The sequence below is a fragment of the Salvelinus namaycush genome, chromosome 5 (assembly GCF_016432855.1).
Source record: "Salvelinus namaycush isolate Seneca chromosome 5, SaNama_1.0, whole genome shotgun sequence".
Classification (NCBI taxonomy): Eukaryota; Metazoa; Chordata; class Actinopteri; order Salmoniformes; family Salmonidae; genus Salvelinus; species Salvelinus namaycush.
Genome location: NC_052311.1, coordinates 49,602,590 through 49,617,926, shown reverse-complemented (window position 1 = coordinate 49,617,926; position 15,337 = coordinate 49,602,590). Strand labels below are relative to the sequence as shown.

At 39.7% G+C, this 15,337-nt stretch overlaps 1 protein-coding gene across 1 annotated transcript; it reads right to left on the bottom strand.

Moving 5' to 3' along the window:
* Window positions 1-3,129: 3,129 nt before the first annotated feature.
* On the bottom strand, window positions 3,130-15,333 carry LOC120047609 (protein rapunzel-like). Its single transcript, XM_038993148.1, has 3 exons — window positions 15,250-15,333; window positions 5,297-5,387; window positions 3,130-4,840 (listed from the first exon to the last, which is right to left on the bottom strand). Exon 3 carries the CDS (start codon window positions 4,788-4,790, stop codon window positions 3,615-3,617), a length of 1,176 nt encoding a protein of 391 aa, XP_038849076.1. The 5' UTR covers window positions 4,791-4,840; window positions 5,297-5,387; window positions 15,250-15,333; the 3' UTR covers window positions 3,130-3,614.
* Window positions 15,334-15,337: the final 4 nt, after the last annotated feature.

The window sequence follows — 15,337 nt, the reverse complement described above, 5'->3', positions numbered from 1 at the left end:
GCAATGGCTAGTTTGTAATAGGCAGGACATAGACATCAAACCACCACTTCATAATTATTAACTGATTGCATTTACAGTACCAGTCAAAAGTTTGGACACACCCACTCATCCAAGGGTTTTTCTTTATTTGTACTATTTTCTACATTGTAGAATAATAGTGATGACATCAAAACTATGAAATAACACATTTGGAATAATGTAGTAACCAAAAAAGTGTTAAAAAAAATAATATATATTTTATATTTGAGATTCTTCAAAGTAGCCACCCTTTGCCTCGATGACAGTTTTGCACACTCTTGTCATTCTCTCAACCAGCTTCATAAGGTAGTCACCTGGAATGCATTTAAATTAACAGGTGTGCCTTGTTAAAAGGTCATTTGTGGAATTTCTTTGCTTCTTAATGCATTTGAGCCAATCAGTTGTGTTGTGACAAGGAAGGGGGGTATACAGAAGATAGCCCTATTTGGTAAAAGACCAAGTGCATTATGGCAAGAACAGCTCAAATAAGCAATGAGAAATGGCAGTCCATCACTACTTTAAGACATGGTCAATCAAACCGGAAAATTTCAAGAACTTTGAAAGTTTCAAGTGCAGACGCAAAAACCATCAAGCACTACAGTGTGATGAAACTGGTTGTCATGACGACCACCACTGGAAAGGAAGACCCAGAGTTACCTCTGCTGCAGAGGATAAGTGCAAAGCTGTCACCAAGGCAAAGGATGGCTACCTTGAAGAATCTAAAATCTACACTATATTTTGATTTGTTAAACACTTTTTTGGTTACTACATGATTCCATATGTTTTATTTCATAGTTTTGATGTCTTTATGATTATTCTTATATGTAGAAAATAGTAAAAAATAAAGAAAAACCCTTGAATGAGTAGGTGTTCTAAAACTTTTGACTGGTAGTGTATATAGCGCCTTTCCAGATGTCATCTACCACCAACGTGAAGCACCCACTTCAGATCAACATGTTTTGTAAAAGAAAACATAAAACTAGTAAAATTGCTCAGAAAATAAAGGTGCAAAATAGAATGAATGCATGGAAAGTGGAATGGGTTAAACATTATGATACTAAATGTAAGTACTTCATAGGGTTGTGGAACTATGGACTGAGTCGAGATGACCTGTGATACCACCATTTCTGTTGCACATCACAACAGGTAAAGATGTGACGAGCATATCTATGCTAGGCATTCATGAGTAAACAAGCGTATCTTCCTCCACCTTCACAGCAATAATATGTCTTAGCATGCCTGTGTAGTGGGTTGGTTGATCAAATCACATGGAATGGGAGCAGGTTCAGTGAAGCAGTGTGTGCCAAAATAACAGAGACAGGAATGATAAAATATCAGTTGAGTTGTCGTCATATCACAGGAGGTTGGTGGCACCTTAATTGGGGAGGAAGGGACTCATGGGAATGGCTAGAAAGGAATGAGTAGAATAGTGTCAAATACATCAAACACATAGTTTGATGCCATGCCCTTTGCTCCGTTACAGCCCTTATTATGAGCCGTCCTCCCCTCAGCAGCCTCCACTGTGCCATATGAATGTAAATTGCAGCAGTTGAAATTGAATCTGCAAGTGAAAGTTCACTCTAAGGTGCTGTTTTATACAGTTGAAGTCGGAAGTTTACATACACCTTAGCCAAATACATTTAAACTCAGTTTTTCACAATTCCTAATATTTAATCCAAGTAAAAAGTCAGAATAATAGTAGAGAATGATTTATTTCAGCTTTCATTTCTTTCATCACATTCCTAGTGGGTCAGAAGTTTACATACACTCAATTAGTATTTGGTAGCATTGCCTTTAAATTGTTTAACTTGGGTCAAACGTTTTGGGTAGCCTTCCACAAGCTTCCCAGAATAAGTTGGGTGAATTTTGGCCCATTCCTCCTGACATAGCTGGTGTAACTTAGTCAGGTTTGTAGGCCTCCTTGCTCGCACACGCTTTTTCAGTTCTGACCACAAATTTTCTATGGGATTGATGTCAGGGCTTTGTGATGGCCACTCCAATACCTTGACGTTGTTGTCCTTGGGCCATTTTGTCACAACTTTAGAAGTATGCTTGGGGTCATTGTCCATTTGGAAGACACATTTGCAACCAAGCTTTAACATCCTGACTGATGTCTTGAGATGTTGCTTCAATATATCCACATCATTTTCCTACCTCATGATGCCATCTATTTTGTGAAGTACACCAGTCCCTCCTGCAGCAAAGCACCCCCACAACATGATGCTGCTACCCCCGTGCTTCACGGTTGGGATGGCGTTCTTCAGCTTGCAAGCGTCCCCCTTTTTCCTCCAAACATAATGATGGTCATTATGGCCAAACAGTTCTATTTTTGTTTCATCAGACCAGAGGACATATTTCCAAAAAGTACAATCTTTACCCCCATGTGCAGTTGCAAACCGTGGTCTGGCTTTTTTATGGCTGTTTTGGAGCATTGGCTTCTTCCTTGCTGAGCGGCCTTTCAGTTTATGTCGATACAGGACTCATTTTACTTTGGAAATAGATAATTTTGTACCTGTTTCCTCCAGCATCTTCACAAGGTCCTTTGCTGTTGTTCTGGGATTGATTTGAACTTTTCGTACCAAAGTACGTTCATCTCTATGAGACAGGACGCGTCTCCTTCCTGAGCGGTATGACGGCTGCGTGGTCCCATGTTGTTTATACTTGCATACTATTGTTTGTACAGAAGAATGTGGTACCTTCAGGCGTTTGGAAATTGCTCCCAAGGATGAACCAGACTTGTGGAGGTCTACAATTTTTTTTCCTGAGGTCTTGGCTGATTTCTTTTGATTTCCCCATGATGTCAAGCAAAGAGGCACTGAGTTTGAAGGTAGGCCTTGAAATACATCCACAGGTACACCTCCAATTGACTCAAATTATGTTAATTAGCCTATCAGAAGCCATGACATAATTTTCTGGAATTTTCTAAGCTGTTTAAAGGCACAGTCAACTTAGTGTATGTAAACTTCGGACCCACTGGAATAGTGATACAGTGAATTATGTGAAAGTGAAATAATCTGTCTGTAAACAATTGTTGGAAAAATGACTTGTGTCATGCACAAAGTAGATATCCTAACCGACTTGCCAAAACAATGTTTTTTTAACGAGAAATTTGTGGAGTGGTTGAAAAACGAGTTTTAATGACTCCAACCTAAGTGTATGTAAACTTCTGACTTCAACTGTATATAAAGAGGGAAAATGCAGTTCTAGTTATGCAAAATGTTGAGGGATTTCTTACAGACAATACAAACATTAGGCTTTTATATTTACACACTTCCTAAAAAATCTATGATTTGATCAATTTAGAATATGTATCAAGATCCAAAGTTGAATTTACATTATCAGAGGCAACACAGAGTAGGGGGGATACATAAAATAAAAACATTACAAAGAATAGATTAACAGGTAAAACAGTCTATCATGCTTTATAATAAGTGTTAGCTTGTGTTCCTCCTCATTAGTATAGCTGGGGATCAGAACTCAACTGAGAAAGAGAGAAAGTTCTTGGGAATGTCAGTCTTAGTGCAAAGACCAAATTGGAATGAATATAATCTTGGTATCTATAGCTAATTATTAATTCATTTTTAAGTGAGAAAATGTCAATTGCAGTGAACGCAAACATAGAAGTTCTTGTGCTGCTCCCAGTAGTGTAGCTCTTCGGCAAAGCTCCAGGCACAAGCCAGGTCTTTGCAAGTCTTTACCGTGTGGACTGCACATGCACCTGGCAACTGCTTAAACAGGAGCTCAGCTGTACCCACTACGGTGAGTTTCTTCTGACTCTGGATCAGCTGCTGGATGTGGGCCTTGTTCAGAGGCTCGGGCGAGGCACTGTAGGACACCATGACGTTCAGCTTCTCGTCTGTCGCTGGCACCTGAAAGCGATTTTTTCCTGTGGGGCACTGGATGTCTTTTTTGTTCGAGAACAAACCCGAAGGGGAGCTGAATATACGGACAGACCAGCACACCCAGTCATACTTTTTTTTCATCTTCTCCAAAATGGCGTCAGCCAGCTGCTGGTTGTTCAGGTCAGAATGGTCCCTAACCAACCTCCGGGAATCCAGTTCAGCCTGCTTGGAGAAGCTGGTGATGCAGTCCTCGATGACAGCATTCATTTTCACCTGTACCTCCTTCATCTTTTCACCCCAGTCTTGAAGAAGCTTCTCTTCGTCATCGCAGTCCTTCAGTGCGGTGTAACCCATCAGAGCGATGAGGCCTATGCAAAAGAGGTTCTTCAACCTGGCACAGAAGTCTTCCATGGCGCGTCGACTTTTCTCCTCATAGTTAAGAGTAATCTCCAACACTGACTCTCCAGAGAAGTTGTCTCCTGTCACGGCACTGTAGAGGGTATGTAGGTTTTTGTCGCCACCTGTTTTGACAAAATGCTCCATGAAAAGCTTCTTTTTGACCTCACGAAACTTGGGTTTGGCATTGAGGATGTCCATGTACTTGCGGAACTGGTTAGATATGTTCTCCTCTACAGAAAAGTAGGCAGCGTCCGTGCCGCTCTTCTTGATTTCCTCGTTAATCCGCTGCATCTCCTCTGAAATCACCTCCAGGCGTTCACGAACCTTCTGGAACTGCTCCTTCATGAACACAGCTTCCTTACTCTCCACATTGTCCAGGGCCAATTTCACGATGGGAGCAGCGATGGCGAAAATAGGGAAGAAGTCACCTGCGATACTGGCCACCACCTCAGCTCCCTGTTCAAACACTTCCATTACAGTCTCTACCATGTTCTTCTTCTCTGATACAATCTTCTGTAGCTGGCTGGCCATCTTTGCTGGTATTGTTATTATTCAGTGCACAACAAATACCAGTATAACATCTGAAAAAAGAGCATAAGGGCATGGTCAAAAGGATGTTCGGAACTGTTATACATTTTTTTACCCCTTTTTCTCCCCTAATTTCGTGATATCCAATTGGTAGTTACAGTCTTGTCCCATCGCGCTGCAACTCCCATACGGACTCGGGAGAGGCAAAGGCCAGGAGCCATGCGTCCTCCGAAACACGACCCCGCCAAGCCGCACTGCTTCTTGACACAATGCTCGTTTAACACGGAAGCCAACCATACCAATGTGTTGGAGGAAACATCATACACCTGGCGACTTTGAATATCCATTTAAAACATTTAAAATATAGACAACCAATCATCCCCCAGTTCAAGGCCTTAGTTAAAATGAAGGAAAAGTTCAACAGCAATACCAAAGTCTTAAAAGCTAGGCCCATATAGTTGATTACTTCCCTCCCTCCCTCCGTATAGTATATTATTTTCTGAACTTACGTAGAGCTGTTCTGCTATTGTTGGACTGTAGCTCTGCTTCCTTGCTCAAACTCTCAACTAGAGTGAATCCCTGCTGGCCTCAAAGTGAGAACTGATAAAGAAAGAGAGAGAGGGATCAGTGTACATTTCAGTAACCAAGCCTGCTGGGATTACAGCTGGACACACCCAGTGAGCAATAAGGCAACAATGCAAAGAGAATTCACCAGTGAGGGATGACACATAGGGGTAGATACTCTATGGAGTTTCAAATGTGTATTTCAAGGTAGTGTTTTAATGGTTTTATGTTATAGAAATGTTTTAAGTATTTACCATTTATTGTCTGCAGTATACACTCAATTCAAGTGTGTTGTATAACACATCAACAAAGTGCCAAATGGGGAAAAAACAACCAACTAATGAAGATCTGAAATACAGTATGAAGTATGCACAGCAAGCAGAAAGCCAATTAGTAATTTCAAACACTATGATGTACTAGAGTAGACTGTGACTGAAGGGGTGGTGCTAAGTGCATTGTAACAGTGTACATTTGAGGAAATCACATACAGTATCTACCATTGGAATAACATAATACAAGCAGGAATTAAGACAAATTTCAGCCTGGGGGCCATTTTAGATTTAATACTATCATTATATATTATAGAAGAAGTTACAGAACATTTATTATTCAGTATAACGTATACACCACTGCTGAAATAAATCATGGTAAAATGTATTTGACAATTGGCATGAAATTACTTCCAGGTCAAAGTACAATGTTATAAGCTCACAGTTTATTAATAAAAACCTAATCCATTCTCATTTGGCCCTTCAACTACCACCACCATCCCCACCAAGCTCGCTCAGCCAGTCCAGTCAATGCCACAGAGAGTGTGGGAGTGATAAACTGTCTGTTGGAGATTAAACTTGCTGAGCAGGAGTGCATTTTCCACAGTAATGCCAGTAACCACAGCAACAAGACAATGGAAACTATTCTGTCAGCGTCTCAGTCTGCCTTTGTCTGCTGCTGAGGTCTGTCCCAAGGGGGTTTACACTGCAGATGATCAGTGAAGATGTCACCCTCATTTCTCAACCTGATCTATCACCTACAGCTGTCAGGGGAGGCACAGTCTTTATGCCCATAGAGAACAGAGACTACTGAGAGAGAATTGTCTAAGAAAATCCAAGAACTCTAGAACAATCTCAATACAGCCAATCTCAATACAGCCACTAGGCTACCTGGGGCGGCAGGTAGCCAAGTGGTTAGAGTGTTGGTCCAGTAAACGAAAGGTTGCTAGATAGAATCACCGAGCTGACAAGGTAAAACATCTGTCATTCTGCCCCTGAACAAGGCAGTTAACCCACTGTTCCTAGGCTGTCATTTTAATAAGAATTTGTTCTTAACTGACTTGCCTAGTTAAAAAAAAAAAAAAAGAGATTTTAACTCTGTATTAAATCATCATCAATGATTCAAAGCTGACAACGCCTTGGATGTGAGACACATGCATTTGACCATTTTCTCACGCCACACCTCATATGGCAGACATTAGATGAATGGTTTGGCGTCAAATAAGCCAGTCTTTATATGTTATTTGCCGAATCTCAGTTTGCCATGTGGGTTTTATGCTAGCTAAAGTTCCCTCTTTGAAGTTGGTAGCTAACTTGAAAATACATCTTCTTTAGGAGTGCTATTTATATCCGGTCGACTACTCATCATTCATCCATACTGTGTGTCCCCCATGATTGCAGGAAATTTGACAAATGTATAAAGTATATGTTTTATACATTTATGAGCACCAGCTAGCAGCGTATTAGCCTGGTTTTGTTAGCTTAGGAAAATATGTGGTACATTCTAGGTGTATTATATTTCTTCGCCACAATGCAATTGTAAATAACATTATTGCATATACTGTAGTATATATTTTTTGGATTGACTCAGTGTTTTTCTTTTGCTGTTTTCGTATAACGTACTTTGAGGTCACTGAAACTCCACCTGATGTGGAAGTTGTGGAACCAGATCAGAACGTCTTCGAGGACCACCTTCAGACACGGACTGAGGTTTTTGACCAGGTGAAAATTATTGTCCGCTGTTAATTTATTTTCTGGCCTTCCAAGAGTTATATAAGAGATGTATTTGTAATAATATGAAATATAATTGCATTTATTTCTATTATCAATCAAGGTGAGACTGAACATGGACAGGGCACATGAGAAGGAAAGCCACCTGAGAAGAATCAAGGGGACCTAGTGCTTCGACATCTGGGTGCATGACTTGGCTTGGAAGAAGGACGAAAGGAAGGCGGGACCTGGGAAAGCTTGGTGCTTTCCATCAGCTACTGTTATTGTCAAGTTGTCATTATCTGCTAATAAATAGCAAGAAAACTAAAGTACTAGGCACATAATGTGAGATGCACAGATTAGCTAAAAACACTAGCACTGCAAACACTCAGAACAAAGAGGGCAGCAGCGCCTGGACTTTGCAGTTTCCCTCTTCGAGTCCACTACCTGTTAAAAAACAAGTGACGGGCAGAACCTCCCATCCACACAATACCCACCTTCTCTCTAGTCCACACACTAGAATTCTGTATTTCAGTCTGATTGCCATGTGAGTATACAAAACAAATCTGAAAGTAAATTGACAAACATGTACCAAAAAATATCAATGGTTATATATTTAAATCTAAAATATTGCTAGATTGGTTTTCACAGCAGCTTCATAACGTGTTCGGTACTGTAAATTGTAACGTATCTCTTGATGGTATTTGTTAGTTCAACATTATTAATTGTATCTTAAGACATACAATATATATATATATATATATATATATATATATATATTCCACCACAAGGGTGTACTAATGAGCTATGATTTATTTATTTTTTTCGTAATTGAGGACTGAAATTATTTCAGTGTACATAAGGGAATGCCTGATTAAAATGAAAACATACCAGCCAGACAAGCCAGTGTATGAATCAAATGTATTTGCATATGTATGGAGTGGAAATTAGCTCACTTTGTGATCTGTAAGGTAAGTATCATTAATGTGTGCGTGTGGGGGGCATTGAAATGACATGTTTACCCTGATTCATGTTCATTCATAAAAAGCAGAAGATGTTAAATAACATTAATCACAATGGTTAGCCTATGCAAATTAATAGGAATACATTTAGCCTAATTGGTAATACATTTGACGTGGGGGAAAGTCGAGATCCTAGTCAGGCTTTTGTTTGTCAATTCCAGATTAAATATAGGTCTTCATGTGTATCAAAGCTGTAGGCAATTCTGGGCTAAATCAATGACGCAGCCTAAATGTTCAGGCTTCATCATGGTCTGTGATCAAAACAGGCTGGGGTGTTTTCGGTTCCGCTTTGTCTAAGGATATGCGTAAGAATGGAACTGCACTGAAATGAATAGCCTGATTCAATGGGATTCTCCTGAATAATTCATGTTTTTATCTGTTAAGCTTTTTGGTCAATGCATAGACCCATACCGATTCTAACATTTTGGTATTTTGCATTAGGCATAGCTCTACATTGCAGAGCATTTAATAAACCAACCACATTTTCCTGTGATGTTTAGGCTGCGCAAGACCTTCGATAGGCTAGTAGACTATGCAGAAATAATCGTGGAGTTTATCATTGTTATAGCCTAGATCGCTTTATAAAATCTGGACCGTTGCTTTTCCTATGGCTAAGCAAACAAGTGGCAGCATATGCTTTTTGCATGTCTATAACAAGGCCTATATCCTCACATACCCCCTCAATTCGAACCCTGCTTTTAACCATAAAACATCTCAACAGAAATGTATAGACGAAGGATTGCATGGTGATTGTGTTTGTTAATCCGGTAAACTGGGAAGTGGGGGGGAAAACAAGGTCAAATCATGACATCAGTGATTTTCAGGTCAGAGAAAGATGCCAGAGATTCTGAGTTGGATTACTGTACAAAATAAAAATCCTAATCAGCTTGTTTTTTTCCCAGAGTTCCCAGTTGTCTTGAACGCACTGAAGTCGGAAGTCAGAGATTGCCGACTTCCGAGTTGTTTTAAATGTGCCACTAGAGACCTAGGCTACCTCCAACAAAGAAAATTAAAGGGGGATACCTAGTCAGTTGTACAACTGAATGCATTCAACTGAAATGTGTCTTCCGCATTTAACCCAATCCCTCTGAATCAGAGAGGTGCGGGAGGCTGCCTTAATCGAAATACACGTATTCAGTCGAATAGGGAACAGTGGGTTAACTGCCTTGCTCGGGCAAAACAACAAAAAATTAATCTTGTCAGCTTTGGGATTCGATCCAGCAATCTCTCGGTTACTGGCCCAACACTCTAACCACTAGGCTACTAAGAAGCCCTTGATTTCATATGGATGCAAGAAATAGGCATATCTACAGGGTAATGGTGGCTGCGATATCAACTAGCCTAATAATTTTTGCATTGAGGTGATAGGCCTATTTTAGCTAAATCGACAAATGAAATTGATGAACTAAACAGACACTTAAACTAACACGTAACGCATAACACATGTAGATGTTTTTAAGGCGTTCATGGTAAGATCATTCTTAATAAACGTACACAAACTGACACGTTACGTGATGACTATGTGACGTGAACGCGTCGGCAGTTTCAGTCCATGTTAATTCATGGTGTTATTTTACGGCACGGCGCTAGGAAGACGTTAGGTGACTTGGTGAGAGGTATCATTAGCTTCACTACGCTTAATTCTGGCATGAATCACCCCCCATATAGGTGTGTTTTGCATCGGCTCAAAGTTGATTGCATTCGATAAGAGAACCGAGCTGCCTCCAGGGCGTGAGCCAGGTGCCCTGTTCAATGCCCACGGTTAAGTTGGCTCAAAACAAAAGTGACATAATTATGCACGTGTAGTAATTAGTAGGATTGTGTGTTCCCATGCAAAAGTGATTTACTTTTTATAAAAATGCGTTATCTGCCTTCCCAATGAAAAATAGTTTGAATTTTCTAACATTGATTTTATGGAAAACAGATGTATGTCTCTGGATGATGCACCATGCTGCCTTGTTGACAAAATGACCGAGTGGCACATATTACTGTTCTATTTGAGAATTGCGCTCTTCCCTTCCTGCTTTCGGTCATTGACGTGACGGGCCTTTGCCCGGTGCCCCGCGGCTCAGCATAATCGAATCCGCCCATTGTCTTGCCACAGCACTGTGAACTGGGGCACATTGAAGCATATGATTGGCCTAGTTATATAAGGGATCAAGGGGATTGGATGCGCGTTTTAAAGAAATTCCCCTCAAGATTAGAGCGGATTTGTATGGAGAGAGAGAGCGTTCTCCGCGGAGTTTATAAAAGTTTAAGAAGAGCAGCATGATAGCTCTGTTTTATGTACAATGTCAACAAAATGATGTTGCTGTTATTCCCGTTCCTATAGGGGGGAAATAGTAATGCTGTCTTTTTTAAGGCACTAACTCCCCCATAGTTGGTCGGACAACGCCTATGGGAAAGATTAATGGCGTTTTTGTAGGGTTTTGGGATAAATGCCGAAAATAAGGCCTGCGGTAAACAAAGACTTACGAGATCTTATACGTTTTGTTCTATGAGATAACATTCATCAGCCAACGTCACTTTTTGAGATTTTTAAAAAATCGTTTTGAATTAATTCATAAAGGTGATGTTAACTGACTGCTATTATCTCATAGAACAAAACGTATAAGATCTCATAAGCCTGTGTTAACCTCAGACCTTATTTGGGGCGTTTATTCCAAAACTCTTACACCATAATTTTTTTCCAATAGGGATGAGTGAACGAACCAGAGGTAACTAACTCATTTCTGGGTTTTACGACTACAAGCTGGCGAGCTCTATTGAGGAATGCAGCCTTTTGACAGCACGTACTAATGTCGATTTAATCCACACTTGTATTAGTCCCCTTGTTTTAGCAGGGAAGTTTAGTAGGGTGACCTGATTTGTAACTATGAAAATCATTTTGTCAAACAGATTGTGAACTCATAAATATACAAATGATTTGGTAAGGGATGGTGTAGGGGCAGATTTATGTAATCTTGTCTTCAGGAGATTGTATTATCTAGTTACTTTTTTTAGTCTGATCAGTGGAACAATTCTCATTCTTAATTATGGAGTAAAATATAGGGTAATTAGTGTGCTTGTCAGCAAGAACGCTGTTTTCCCCCATAGTTATTTTATTATTCCGCTTCTTCCAATTTTGCCAGTGTAATCACATATATGAATTCTGATATGCCTATTTGTGTCTTTGAAAATGAATTTTATGAGACTATGTATTTTTGCAGCAATTCATTGACAGTTTGGAATAAGTCACACAGGCCTCATATAATTTTATTTTAGTATTGTGCACATATTTTGTCTAGATAGAGTAAGACGATGGCAAGGATCTTCAACTAGTAGACATAAACCACCCGAATATTGATATTCATTAGATTTTTCTTGAAGGTTGGGTGATTGAGAAATTAATTGTTATAACAACAACATTTTCAAACACCCAGCACTTGGGAAGCATAGATCAGGAGTGGCCTACCCTCCTGGAGAGCAAGCAGGATTTTCTTCCAGCCCTAATTACAAAATACTAAATGTTTGTGTCCTTAACTTGAAAGCAGTCTATGGTCAAGTACAGTTGAAGTCGGAAGTTTTCATAAACCTTAGACAAATACATTTAAACTCAGTTTCACAATTCCTGATATTTAATCCAAGTAAAAATTCCCTGTTTTAGGTCAGTTAGGATCACCACTATATTTTAAGAATGTGAAATGTCAGAATAATAGTAGAGAGAACGATTTATTTCAGCTTTCATTTCTTTCATCACATTCCCAGTGGGTCAGAAGTTTAAATATACTCAATTAGTATTTGGTAGCATTGCCTTTAAATTGTTTAACTTGGGCCAAACGTTTTGGGTAGCCTTCCACAAGCTTCCCACAATAAGTTGGTTGAATTTTGGCCCATTCCTCCTGACATAGCTGGTGTAACTTAGTCAGATTTGTAGGCCTCCTTGCTTGCACACACTGTTTAAGTTCTGCCCACAAATTTGCTATAGGATTGATGTCAGGGCATTGTAATGGCCACTCCAATACCTTGACTTTGTTGTCCTTGGGCCATTTTGCCACAACTTTGGGGGTATGCTTGGGGTCATTGTCCATTTGGAAGACCCATTTGCAACCAAGCTTTAACTTCCTGACTGATGTCTTGAGATGTTGCTTCAATATATTCACATCATTTTCCTACCTCATGATGCCATCTATTTTGTGAAGTGCACCAGTCCCTCCTGCAGCAAAGCACCCCCACAACATGATGCTGCCATCCCTGTGCTTCAAGGTTGGGATGGTGTTCTTCGGCTTGCAAGCGTCCCCCTTTTTCCTCCAAACATAATGGTCATTATGGCCAAACAGTTCTATTTTTGTTTCATCAGACCAGAGAACATTTCTCCAAAAAGTACGATCTTTGTCCCCATGTGCAGTTGCGAACCGTAGTCTGGCTTTTTTAATGGTGGTTTTGGAGCAGTGACTTCTTCCTTGCTGAGCGACTTTTCATGGAGCGGCTCCCAAGGATGAACCAGACTTGTGGAGGTCTACATTTTTTTTCTGAGGTCTTGGCTGATTTCTTTTGATTTTCCCATGATGTCAAGCAAAGATGCACTGAGTTTGAAGGTAGGCCTTGAAATACATCCACAGGTACACCTCAAATTTACTCAAATGATGTCAGTTAGCCTATCAGAAGCTTCTAAAGCCATTACACAATTTCGGGAATCTTCCAAGCTGTTTAAAGGCACAGTCATCTTAGTCTATGTAAACTTCTGACCCACTGGTATTGTGATACAGTGAATTATAAGTGAAATAATCTGTCTGTAAACAATTGTTGGAAAAATGACTTGTGTAATGCACAAAGCAGATGTCCTATCTGACTTGCCAAAACTATAGTTTGTTAACAAGACATTTGTGGAGTGGTTGAAAAATGAATTTTAATTACTCCAACCTAAGTGTACGTAAACTTCCGACTTCAACTGTATACTGCAATCTATGATTTGGTTACCCACTGCCATCAACCATTAATATAAGTATTCCTTGTGCAGAGCATTTGAAAAGTGGTAACACTCCTCGGCACGTGTCACATACAACTTTCCACCTGAGAACAGGGATCAATCCCTGCTTCCAACCTTCCCACTGTTTCTCCCATGTGCCTGTCTTCCCATCTCATTTCATTACTGTCTGAATAAAGTGTCAAACCACCTAAAAAATATGTTTACAATTTCAGACCCCAAAATGTGTTTTTTTGAGAGTTCATTTCACGTTGAAAGCATCCTGAATACATCTGACCTGTGGTTTTAATTTTGCACTCTGGTCATAGGCCTAAGGACCCACAGACCCCTCGTCTAGAGGTTGTGCCAGGGGGAAATGAAATTCACATTGCAAATCTCACTCCAAGCTTTCTTCAAAAGTTGACAGCCCTGTCAATGTAATTGATTAGAATTTATAATCCAGCATACTAAATAAAAGCAGATGGTCTGATACTATTAGATCAGCAGCTATCATAACAATTATGGTGCAAATGGCTTTGAAAAAGACACAGCTCTCATTGATACAACATCTGCATTAGAAGCCAGTTCAATGATGGATAGTAGGGAAATGGCATGCATTAGGATAGAAAAACATCCATCTCATTTGATTTAGCCATCCACACTGCCATGCAACAAAAAAAAATAGGAGACATTTCAGCTCTCCACTAAAACCCTAACTCCCAGGGGTTATCTCATGGTCTGAGTGTATGTGAAGTATCTCTACCGCACTAAAGCAGACAAATTATCCAGGGTAAAGTGATGGTGATTGTACATTTTCAGATGTGAAAGAATTAGGCTAACACACAGGTTGAATCAAAGTTGTTTCCACGTCATTTCAATGAAACTACGTTGAATTTACATCTTTGCCCAGTGGGTACAGAGTCAAAAGTGCTATATCTGTAGCTCTACAAGGGAGGCATATCTCAGGCCCAACAATTCACCAAATAACAAGCAGGCCAGTCAACCTTAAAATGTACATTAACTGATGTCCACTGACGAGCAGTTAGGCCTACTGAAGTAATAATGTCAACATCATAACTGATCCATTTGTATATCAATATCTGGCCATCAAGATAGACATGTTGTAGTTTCTTCTTTTCATGGTTTGAGTCCTAAATTAAATAAAAATAATTTCAAGCTGCAAGAATAAATGGCAACATTTGAGTGGCCCAAACAAGCAGTAAGCTACAGTATCTATGTCGATTGAGGACTAGTTGAGGGAGGTGGCCAAATCATCCTGTGAAGTTTGCCCACATAAACACTGACCGGCCATGACTGGCTGCATTTAACAAATGGACATAGATCTTTGCAAGCTGAGAAGTGCAATCATATTACAGTTGTTGTTGTTAAAAGCTGTTCATGTGGCCTCTTAATGGGAAATGTATCGATTAGCTCGTTCAACAAGGGCTCTAATTGCTTTATTTCAGTATCTTGTTTAACTCCCTATACAGCCAGCATACCTCGTGGATTAATATGATAAGGCCTTGCAACAATATGTCAATTGATTAATTCAGCACTGTTGCCACTGCAGTACTTTAATCATGACAATATATAATTATGGCCACAAGAAACACTTCCTGGAAAAAGCCAGCACACTATTCTAGGCTACCAACGCCCATCTACTGTATTGACAGAAGTTCACATTGTGCACATAGTTACATTGTGTTTTGCGCAATTTACAGTAAAACATTGGATACTATTTAAATGCGCACATGACATTATAAAGTAATGTATTTAAATATGTCGTAGGATCTCAAAAAGGCATGGCCAAGTTTACCAGACGACTCGTTAAAGAACTGCTTAACTAATGAAAACAGCTGCGATAACTTTTGGAAAACATCCCAATAACTGTATAAGCCTATTGAAGAAACATTTAAATGTTCATATGCAATAATGTTTGTCTAAAAACTCACCTTTTCATTCGCTGTAGTTTGAGGAAGAAAAGCAAATAATTTGGCCGATCTGTTTTTCTCTTCCTATTGGTCATATGGTTCTCATATT

Bases quoted from the DNA above. Each gene is read 5' to 3' on its own strand.
- LOC120047609 (XM_038993148.1), bottom strand. From the start codon at position 4,790: ATGGCCAGCCAGCTACAGAAGATTGTATCAGAGAAGAAGAACATGGTA.